Below are 11,338 nucleotides of genomic sequence, written 5' to 3' on the forward strand. Positions count from 1 at the left end.
GCCTCCTTCTCCTCCTCCTGCCGTGCCGCGCTGGGGCAGCGCCCGCCCCCCGGCACCGCCCGCGCTGCTCCCGCCCCGAGGCGGGGTCTGGCGCTGGGCGGGCGGAGCGCTGGGAGCAAGGGCGGCGAGCCCCGCGGCTTCCCGGCCTCCTTCCATCCCTCCTTCCCTCCCCGATTCCCTCCCTCCCTGCCTCCCCGGCCGCTCCCTCCCTGCCTCCCCTCAGGCGGGCCCGCCCCGTTGCCGCGGCAACGCCCCGTGCGGGTTGGCCATGGGCGGCCGGGCCGTGTGGGCGCCATGGCGGCTCGCTGGCTGCAGCGGGCGCGGCGGCCTCCGAGGCGCTGCGGGCCGGCGGCTCCGCTCCCGGGGCCCCGGCGATGGGGCGACGCTGAGCGACCTCCTGCAGAGCTCGGTGGAGCCGGGCGAGGCGGAGGGGGCGCCGGCGGCGGCGGCGGCGGCGGCGAGCCGGGAGCGGCGGTGCCCCCGGGAGGGCACGGTGCTGCTGTTCCCCGGGCAGGGCAGCCAGTCCGTGGGGATGTGCCGCGGGCTGCTGGGCTACCCCGGCGTGCGGGACATGTTCCGCCTGGCCGAGAAGGTGCTGGGCTACGACCTGCTGGCGCTGTGCCTGGAGGGGCCGCGGGACGCGCTGGACCGCACCCAGCACTGCCAGCCCGCCGTGTTCGTCGCCTCCCTGGCCGCCGTGGAGAAGCTCAACCACCAGCGGCCTGAGGTGAGCGGGGGGGGGGAATAGGGGACGGGGCGCTCCTCGGGGCTCCCCCTCGGCTGGTTGGGGCTCCCCCTCGGCTGGTCGGGGCCCCGGGGGCTCCCCCTGGGCTGATGCGGGTCTGGCCGCGCTGTGTCCCGCAGGTCGTGGAGCGCTGCGTGGCGGCCGCCGGGTACAGCGTGGGCGAGTTCGCGGCGCTGGTGTTCGCTGGAGCGCTGGGCTTTGCCGAAGGTGCCTCTGGAACCCTCCTCGGGGATCTTTACCACTCCCCCCCCCCATCAGCCCCCTTTCCCGGCGTGTTCCCGCTGGGACAGGGGTTTTTTTTAGGCGTTTATTTACCCCTCCACCCGTGTTTTTTTCTCTCCCCCCCAGCGCTGTACGCGGTGAAGGTGCGCGCCGAGGCCATGCAGAAGGCGTCCGAGGCTGTTCCCAGTGGGATGCTCTCGGTCATGGGCCGGCCCGAGGCGAATTACAAATTTGCCTGCCTGGAAGCCCGCAAACACTGTGAATCGCTGGGTATTGAGAACCCCGTGTGCACGGTCTCGAACTACTTGTTTCCCGACAGCAGAGTCATTGCAGGACACTTGCAGGTACTGCTGCAGGACAGCTTAACTACAGCTTCAGAGTAACTTCAGTTGAACTTGGCATTTCACTCTTTTAACACTGTTGCTTTGCACTTCTGCGTGGGAGTTATGTACGGCCTTAGTTTGTCCAAAAAGTCGTTTGCTTTTTTTTTTTTTTTTCGTTCCAGTATGTGTTCAGTTGATTGTACTGATTCTAGTTGATTCTGTGATTCTTTTAGGATACACAGAATTCCTGCAGAGATCTTTCAGTTGTTGGGTTGGGAGAGGAATCCCCTTATCACCATAAGTCTGATGAGGTGGTTCTTGCAGGGTGACTGAGGAAACTTTTGTTTTGCAACACTCTCACTTCTCCCTCTCTCTCTCTCTTTTACAGGCTTTGGAGTATTTGCAGCAGAATGCCCGAAAATACTATTTTACACGTACAAAAATGCTCCCAGTCAGTGGGGCTTTTCACACCAGACTTATGGAACCAGCAGTGGAGCCTTTGGCCGAAGTCCTAAAATCCATCGAGATCCAGAAGCCGCTGCTGTGCGTGTATTCCAACGTCGATGGCAAAAAGTACATGCACTCAAAGCACATCAGGAAGCTGCTGGTGAAGCAGGTGGTGTCCCCTGTTTTGTGGGAACAGACCATGCACTCGGTGTATGAAAGGAAACAAGGAACGGAATTCCCTTACACCTACGAAGTGGGGCCCGGGAATCAACTGGGAGCCATTCTCAGAAAATGTAATTTGAAGGCCTGGAAACAATATAGGCACGTGGATGCTCTGGAAGATGAGGAAGCAGCAGAGATTTAAGTGACCTTTTGAAAAAAATCCACACAGCCTGGGTCTTTTTTTCTGATTTAGAACCTTGTGCTCCCAGGAGAAGAAGTCGTAAACATTCGTGGCTTCTCCTGATGAAAAGATGGGAAGAGCACCACGTGCTTCATTGCAATGAACGTTCTCCTTCTCCGAGTGCCTCAGGTGTGGAAGGGGAGAGCAGAGTTTGGCTCTTCCATCTGTGTTGGGACTGCAAAGCTGTCAGCAAACAGGCCAAATACCACTGTTTGGCCTCCATCCTGCAAGCAACTTTCCCTCTCTCTTTTTTTTTTTCCTTTTTTCTTCTTTTTTCTGCTCTTTTTTTTTTGTTTCCAATGTTGGGGTTTTTTGGCATGGATTACAGTTAAAGTTGGTAGCCTTGGCTGTCTGGTGCAGGGATCTTCTGCGTGAATACAGGGGTGGAAATGAGCTGAGTCGTGGAGGGCTCTGCTCTGGGCTTGAGGGTGCATTTAGAGGATCCACCTGGTTGATGTTCCTGTTTTGTAACTCACCTGACTTGTTGGATGTTCATCTGTGTAAAATCCTTCTGTTTTTTCCCATAGTTCCAGGCAGCAGCCGAGTAATGCAGATGATGTTATGGGGAACGTGATTTTCTTAAGGTTAAACTATCAATAAACTATGAAGCTTTTCTTGCTCTTTTCAGTGCTTTGGGGTGCACCATTACTGGCCTAGAGTAATTTTCCCTCCAGTTCTCCCAGCGCCACGGTGGTTGTGCAAAGTTCCACAAAGAAATGTTTCACTGTAGGGGGGAAGGGGGGAAGAAAGAACAAAAAGCTTAACAAAAAATGTGTACATTTCCTGGCAGGGGGGAATGGTGAGCTGGAGAGCAGCAGGTTGTCCTGGAAGGGAGGGTGAGTTCTGATTGCTAAGTGGGCTGGATCATTAAACAGCTCTTTTGCGAGCTGCAGTTGGCAGCTCTGCCTGCCCCTACAGCACAAATTCCACGTTTTTGGCAAGGTTTGTAAACATTAACAATAAGTAAAAAACACTGATGGATTCGTCAGCTTCATCGCTGGACTGCTGGAGGGTGACAAATAAAGGCTGGGATTACTGTAAAGAAAATGATCTCAGTGAAGGCTCCCACGCTACAGGTAAGGTGTCGTTTATTCAGTAAAGCATCCCAAAGTTTTCAATAGGTGTTAGAACATTGCAACTAAATCCCACTCACATTGTTAAACACTGGATTGTGCTGCGTTAGAATCTTCTGATTACACCTTTTAAGACCAAATATAACATTGGTGACTTTCAAAGCAGCTTTTAAGGTAGCTGGCACTGAGCATGGCACTTTTTTGTGTGGTTTTTTTTGCTTTTAGTACAGTGCTTTAAAATTTCTGTACTTTCCTTTTTAATTATTTGAATTTTTGACCTGGAGACACGTTTTTTTATTTGTAGTGTTCTTACCTCCCATCTTGGGGGCCATGCTTAACGAGTGGGAAGAAGGGCCTGGATGTTGTTTGCTTTGTGTTTCGCTTGTTTCCTTCATGTGACTGGATTTTCTGTTCCCGTGTTTTGCTCCGTGCTGGATGATGAGCTTCCCTTCTCTTGTGATTCAAAGCCTTACAATTATTGATTGCAAGAGTCGGGGGAAAAGCAGAGCAGCTCTGGGATGAGATGGGCAGTGCATCAGTCTCTTGAAATAGTCCGGTTGAGCCTGGCTTTTCTTTTTCCCAGCAGGATTTTCCGAGATGGGCAGTTAGGATTGTGATGGGATTTGGGATTTGGGCATGGTTTATTAAGGAGAGGAAGCACATTCCTCAACACCCTTTAATCAGACTTGACTTGGCATTTATCTTCCCTGACAAAAAAAAAAAGAGGGGTTTAAATTCCTTGTCTGATTTAAAGCAGGGACTTGAAACTCCAGCCTCTCAGGTGAGTGCTTAGATCACAAATCCACTAAATACTGCATTTTCCTGTTTCACAAATGCCCTGACTGTAGTAGTTGCTTGGCTGGGCAAGAAGCAGGAATCCCCTGTGCTGAGGGGAATACCCAAACCACAGAGATGCACTTTCATTTTTCTCTCACTGAGAGTCTGTAACTGTCTTACTACACCAGAATCAAACACAGCCTGACTTGTAGTCTTAGACAGCAAAAAGTACAGGACAAGATATTTCTATTAATATGTCTTGGAAAATAAAAGTAGGCGACACTGCAAAAGGTTTGAAGCAACAGTTTAATTTAAAAAAAAAAAAAAAAAGTATCATGGTTTTAAATCTTTACTCTTGCTTTTACAGTGTTAAAATTGAAAGGATGTCCAGCATGCCTTCAGTCTTCCTCACAGCCAGGTTCTCTTTAACAAACTCATTTATATGAAATAGACACTTTATATTGTATTAAAACACACACACACACACACAAAAAGACTTTCTAATGGCCTGGAGTCACATTTCAAAACTAGCAAGTCAGGCAGTTATCCAGCAACAACCTCCTTATTTTAAACATTTTTAATTCTTTAAAAAAGTATGAAACAGCAGTGACCCAGCACTAGCCTAGGTTTTTTTAAATATTAAAGAGATATTTTTTTTTATCAGTGTACATTTGAAAAACAAACCAGCTGCCACCACCGGGGTGTTGATGATGTTGGTCAGAGTCCAGCAATGACCTCCCGTTGTAATTTTCGGGTGTTCGTTCTACGGTCCGTAATTCAGGGCCCACCAAAAGGCAGCGACCAGCAGGGCTGCAGGCACCAGCTGCTGGCACACACACCTGAAGGGAAGCCTGGGAACCTGGAGGGAGAAAGGAGAAGGGAATTAGGGGTAACTAATTCCTTTACTCATTGACACTTAATTCCTTTTTAAGCGTTGCTGTTGCTTCCTTGTCAGCAAAAATCTGGGAGAAGAGGGGGACACCATACCCAGCTTCCACAGCCAATGATCCTCTTCGCCCAGTTCCTGCTCAAAACGTTCCTGGAGCTTCTTATAACACTTCTAATAACATTCCATGTCTGGAAAACACTGATAGCAACTCTGAGGATTGAAAGAAAACAAAACAACAACAACAACAAAAAAGAAAGCACGGGGATGGGAAATTTATTCTGAAAATTGGCCAAGAAAATACTGAAGTTTAGAACATTGAAAAAAGCAATGACGAAAAAAAATCAACCAGAAAAAACCCAACCCCCCAAAAACAAACAAACAAAACCGACACAAAATCACCCAAACAACCTGCTCAATCCCCCCCCCCCAAAAAAACCCACACCCAAACAAAAAACCTCCAATATGCTCCTTCCTGAAAGTCTCATGTGTACTTGCATATTCCTCTAAATATTTAGGGTGTATATTTCTCTAAATATTTAGGAAGCAGACCCCTGAAAAGGTAATTTGCTTTCTGAATTGAGCGATTCAGTGGCAATCTCAAAAGTGCCTTTTGACTTTAAATGGCTGCAGTCTGTGGAAACAATTTACACGCTAAAGCTTTTCCTCCTAAAAGAAGCTGCAGTGTCTGTTTTCCTTTCTTAGACTCTCTAGGAGGCAGCAGTAGTAGCTATAATTTTTTTTTAAATTTTATTTTCTCTACAGGAACACAACATTTTGGTTATCTAAGCGGGTTTTCAGGAGGATCTGCCAAGAAGGTGACTTACAATCGTGCCAGGTGAAGCAGAGTGTCTTCTAAGCTCCTGTGGTACCTCCTGTTGAACTCATCCCCGATCAGGGCCAGCTGATGGCCAACCTGAGTAGCTGAGCTGCAAGATGGGCACGTTATTAAAGAGGAGAATTCTGCCACAGCAAGTCCTTAAAAAGCGCTCTGCAAAGGTCAGGTACAGTTATTCCCCCAACAGCTGGGCATGGAAATGTTAAGGTTTGGGTTGTGGTTTTTTTTTTTCTCTCCACGTTATTTATGGTTTTATTGATTAAGCGTCTCTAACCCGTATTTATATGCAGAAAGAAGAGCCTTGATGTTTTCATAAAAAGCTGTGTGTTTGGCACTTTTGAAGAAAACGTGTTGATTTTTTTGAAGGGTCTCATTTCTTTACATAACACAATGGAATTCCGGTCTGGGTTTGGTTTTTTCTTTCCCACCCCTACCTCCAACCCCCAGAGTCAAAATACTGGAACAGCCTTCACTTAGAACCTTTGAAAATATTTAATCTCACAAAAATGTTGCCTCTGTCATCCAACAGATTTACTCCAATGATTTCCATGATGCAGTCTGGGTCTCCAGCTACTGGGTGGTACCCTGGTATGAACTGAACCAAAACCTAAAGGCTTTTTTTGGGGGGTCCTGGGGCACAGAAAAACCTGAAAACAGCATCTGTGGCAACATTTTTATGCCAAAAGCCGGTTATGCCTTCCTGATAAAAACTTTCAGTTGGATTTAGCTTCTCTCAGACACAGGTTTTTGTGTTTATTTTGGTACACAAATAACAGGAATATACAATTTTTTATTTTAACTTGCATTTCTGCTGAGATCTGCTGAATAGTCAGTGGGCTTAAGAGCTTAATTCTAGAGAGCTGCTTAAAAAAACTTGGGCTTGGTTTGGTCAGTCCATCAGCTGGAAAAAAAAAAAAAAAGAAAAACAAAACAAAAACCACCCACAGAAAGGAATTTTCACAGATGGGGGAGAAAGGCAGCCCCTGACTCTTGGGCTGGCAAAAAAAATGTATGTATGGGATTACGAAAAACCCAAAGCAGCACCACCAGCTTGCTGTGAGCGGCGCCTGGAGAATTATGTAAAAATGGCCTCTTCAGCTGCTTGTTATGACAGGTGGGTTTCCCATGAAGAGCCACATCTGTGTCCCCTGTGCAAGATAAAAACCTCCCAGGCACTTTGTGCCGGGGTAATCTTGCACTACAGGTTATCTGCACTCGCATCTATCCCGTTTGCAGCAGCACTCGCTGCGATTATTTGGCTTAGCAGAGTCTTCTGGACAGTCTGGCCCTCTGTGCTGGGGGGGGGGAGGACAGGAGGAGCATTGATGTGTGGTGATACCTGATATCAAACTCCATTTGCTCTGTGGTGTCTGGGATTGTCTGGAGGTTGCTGTAGGGCTCCTCTTCTGCTGCTCCGCTGGGGTAGCTGGAGAGGACAAAGTGCCTGGGGGTCCTCCTTGTTTGAGACATCTTGCTCTGCAGAGAAGTCACGACAGACAAACCTTGTGGCTTCTGGTTACGTAAGGTCTTCCCAGTTTAGATGGAAATTAATCTTTAAAGCGCTCTTCGAGTTACCCTTTTTACCTCTCCAGTCAGAACACGAGTGTTGCTAAGATTAACTATTTTGAGAGCAGTCAAAGGAAAGTTTCAGTGACTCAACAGATGTTCAGCGATTCAAACACGCAGCATTTAGGTGGCTGCTGCTTTAGGTTGGCCCAAAACAACCTAAAAATTGGAAAATCTCGATAAATATAGCCAGTGTAGTCAAGTATAGTTTCTCAGTAGTTTCACTCAGCATGAGATGCGTTCCTACACTGATTGCAACAACCTGCCTGGCATTTAATCAACCCTAACCCATGGACATCCCCTGGCAGCAAAGTATTTAAACAAGTTTCTCCTAAGTCTTTAATTTAGGCCCAAGTTCACACACCTTCCTCAGCTGGAGGCTGTCCCACCATGGAAATTACAAGCAACTCACCACAGAAATAAATATAATGAAGATTCAAACCTATTAAGAGCTTTCCACACAGAAGAGTGGACAGGAGGAACCACTGAAATCAGTGGAGCTGCCTCTTTGTACAGTGGGGAAGTTATTTGGAAAACACTGAGAGGGCAGAGCTTGGAGAGGGGCTGATGGTTTTGTAGTCATTAGGATTGTTTTATCTGGTTCATCAAGGGAAACAACCTCAGACTTGTGGATGGGGATTATTTCCAACCACACACAAACCCTTGGGCAGGTAACACTCCTGCCCCTTGGATATTTGCTGGCTCTGCCTCTTGTCCTGAGGGTGCCTGATGATGAATTTAAGCAGAATCTTCTGGAGATGCCCTGGTTTTATCTGGCATTGGGTTTGCCCAGCTTTTTTGGATGGTTTCTTTGCTTCCCAGCTCTGTCCTTACAGAACTGATCCCCTTTGTTGATGGTGTGATCTGGGACAGCAACAAAGGGGATTTCCTCCGGCCGGATTTCTTTTCTCCTTTTAAGCACACCCTCAGCAGGTCAAATGAATTAAAACTCATGTGAAATATTCCCAGAAGTGAAACTAAACCAAGCAAAAAGTAATGTCCCCTGGGTAGGGATTTGGTTTGCCACGTTTCTGCAGCCTTGTAAAGCCTTTAAATTTTACACTGGGGATGAGGTTAAGGCCTCTGTGCCCCGGGGGAGCCTTGATCTCCTCTCAGTATTCAGATGAAGTTTACATTTTCCACGAAGCAAAGTTACTCATAATTAATGTGTATATATTATTGCATGAGCAAACTCACAGAAATGTGATACTAGATAAATGAAAATATATTTGGCTTAAAGGGTAGGATCTTCTTAGTGATGTGGGAAAAGCTGGGGAAAAGCAGCTACAGACCAGTTTCAGCTGGGTGGATGTTATGTGTCATACAGTTTGCAGTTTAATCTTTTGGGGTTTTTCCTTCTGTTCACGGCATTTCTGCTTCCCTCACAAAGACGTTTATAATCGAGGACTTCAAATATGCCCAGAGTTCTGAAGACCTGTGTGGTTTAGCAGTGCTGGGGTCAGGTCTTCTGAGTTTTACTGCAGCTGCTGTGAGGGAGTTGTGGGACCCAGCTCTGTTTCTGAGGGGAAATGCTGCAGTCCTTTCCTCCAAGGGAGCACCTCTCTGAACGTATTTTACAGGTGAGTTAAAAGGCTTATTTCATTCAGATAATTTTTTTTTTTTTTAAAGAGTCTTTTCAGGTGCTGGATTGTTTCAAAACGTGCCGTGTCCTGTTTTAAACACTTCTTTTATGTATTCCTGTGTCTCTCTCCTCAGTCCAAAAAAAAAAAAAAAAAGAAACAAATCAGGAAAAAAAAGGGATATGTTCACAGAGGAAACTTTGTGCATTCCTGATTTCCAGATACCCAGCCACCCCCAAGGACTTTGTAGCTGTGAACCAGGGCAGCCCCTGATGTAAGAACTCCACCAGAGCTCAAGACACTTGGGAATGGCAGAGCAAGGTTTGGAGGATGCCGGGGATGTGAAGTGCTCTCTCGGGCATCACACGTAGGAAGTAAACACCCAGGTATGTTCGTGGTGTATTCCTTAAAATAAGTCCTTAAAAGTTATCTAGTAAAACAAGTACTATAGTGGATAAAACATAGTAAGGCCAAGCATAAAAAGTCAGCTGTCTACTGCACATGTATACCAACTATTTTTAGCTTTCACAACCATGTAGTGAGGGAGGGAAAAAATACTCAAAAACACTAAAAAAAGGTATCTTCTTTTTCTCTCTCTTTTTTTTTTTTTTGTCTTGTTCATTTCTAGACTAGATGCTGGTTTCACATTCACGGGGCCGCACGACGGAAACGTCTCTGTCTGTGCGAGACGAAAACTGCGCTCTGAAAAAGCCCTGTAATTAAAGTCAAGGCACTGCAGGGCTCAGACATGTAAACAAACCACACAACAAGCACAACAAAAGCCCGAAGTGCAGCATATGCCACCTCACACCTGTTACCACCATAATACCTTCCTCCCACGGGGCCAAAAAAGAAACTGTCGGAGCTGTCAGGTCGAGCTCCCCACGGCTCAGCTGCAGCCCGGGATGTTGGCTCTGCCCATCCGAAAAAAAAAGGGAGTTATAATGTATTTTTTGGGATGGACAGCGTTGAGGCAAAGGCAGCCTCGCAGGGCTGCTCTCTTGAAGAAGTGCAAGATGGGTCTAACTTAGTTTCAAAGCAAAGCTTAGCAATTGCCTTCTCGGCCCTGGGGGCGTTTACTGATCTCTGTCATCGCTTGTAAAATTTAGGTGTGTGGGTGCAATGGAGAAACGCACGCACGTACAAGCTGCATTAACGTGGACCTGTTCTGTTCTTCAGGTCTGGATCTGGGCAGAGGAGCAAATATCACACTCCACAGGCTCTCCTGGCTCCCCAGAGCAGGATGTGTTAATCTTCCACCACTTTCTTTCTGCCCTCAGCAGAATAAATAATGTATTTCAAGTTTAAATACACACCTAATGTTCTGCTGAATATCCTAGATCCAAAGTTTAAAAAACAGCCCTCTAAATGGCTAATTATATGATGGAAATTGTGGCAGTTTATGAGCACAATTAGGACTGAATAATGAAGCATCCTTGCTAGAAAGATTATGTTTACACTGTGTTTACTTTGCACAGTCAGGGTTTTTTTTATTTGTGGGTTGTTGTGGCGTTTTTTTTACTTAGCAAAAGAGAACAGAAAATCTTCCTGAAAAAAGAACACGTTGCTAAACAAGGCATACCAGCAGGTGAGTGGCGGAAACCAGAAGGATCTGAAATTTACTTTTAGTCAGAAATTTACTTCAGGTTTGCTGTGTTAACAGTTTTTTAAGACAGGCACAATAATACTTCAGTATAATGCACCGAACGCATTAATTGTAGTGAATGTATTATCTTGATGTATTTTATCACTTATATACAGGAGAGTCTATGTGCACTTTATGTCTTAGACATACAAATTTACATATTTTATGTACACATGACACAGTCAAGCTATCAATAATTACAATATGTGGTTTAGTCTGTTATAAAACTGGTGATGATAATGGAAAAAGCAATAAGCTAATTCCAATACTTGGGCTCAAGATTCCCAGTGCCCACCCACCTAAATACGGATTTCCAGACAGGACCCTCACCCTTTACCCCCAGGGCATCAAAGCACATCTCAAACTGTTTCAGATTCTCCCAGCTGCCCATGCAAACCAAATTTAAATGAAAAACAAACAGAGGCTTGGTTGTTTGCATATATACCTCCAATCCACGGCCAACTCTTCCAAAACATGACATCATCCTCCCTGCTGCGAATACAAATCTCTAATGCCGTTTTACAAGGGCAAGTCTTTGATAAAACCAGCAAAGATTAAGAGCCAGTTCAGGTTTCAGAGAACCAGGAATATGAATATGCCATCAGCAACCTCAGTTTCTCGTGGAAAGATGAGAGGTGAAGTCATTGCTACTCGTTTTTTTTAATAGGGCAGGTTAGTTAACCCAGGTTGCTGGATTAACTCCTAAATCAGGAGCAGATCAAGGAGCAAAGATAAATTAATTCTTTGTCTCATACTGTGTTCTCACTCAGCTTAACATCAATGACCTTGGATACTGTTTACACAAAACACTTGTTAATATTGCCTCAAACAGC

At 46.2% G+C, this 11,338-nt stretch overlaps 1 protein-coding gene across 1 annotated transcript; it reads left to right on the forward strand.

Annotated features, from left to right (window-relative positions):
- The first annotated feature begins 253 nt into the window (after positions 1-253).
- On the forward strand, positions 254-2,878 carry MCAT (malonyl-CoA-acyl carrier protein transacylase). The gene is made up of 4 exons (XM_027904885.1): positions 254-727; positions 865-952; positions 1,094-1,311; positions 1,679-2,878. Exons 1-4 carry the CDS (start codon positions 269-271, stop codon positions 2,099-2,101), a joined length of 1,188 nt encoding a protein of 395 aa, XP_027760686.1. The 5' UTR covers positions 254-268; the 3' UTR covers positions 2,102-2,878.
- The last annotated feature ends 8,460 nt before the right edge of the window (positions 2,879-11,338 follow it).

This window comes from Empidonax traillii, unplaced genomic scaffold, assembly GCF_003031625.1.
Source record: "Empidonax traillii isolate 1590-97213 ecotype Southwest subspecies unplaced genomic scaffold, ASM303162v1 scaffold1099:size633499, whole genome shotgun sequence".
NCBI classification, from domain to species: Eukaryota; Metazoa; Chordata; class Aves; order Passeriformes; family Tyrannidae; genus Empidonax; species Empidonax traillii.

Coding starts and splice junctions, on each gene's coding strand:
- MCAT (XM_027904885.1), top strand. CDS start 269: ATGGGCGGCCGGGCCGTGTGGGCGCCATGGCGGCTCGCTGGCTGCAGC. Junction 728..864: donor TCAACCACCAGCGGCCTGAG/GTGAGCGGGGGG, acceptor TGTGTCCCGCAG/GTCGTGGAGCGCTGCGTGGC. Junction 953..1,093: donor AGCGCTGGGCTTTGCCGAAG/GTGCCTCTGGAA, acceptor TCTCCCCCCCAG/CGCTGTACGCGGTGAAGGTG.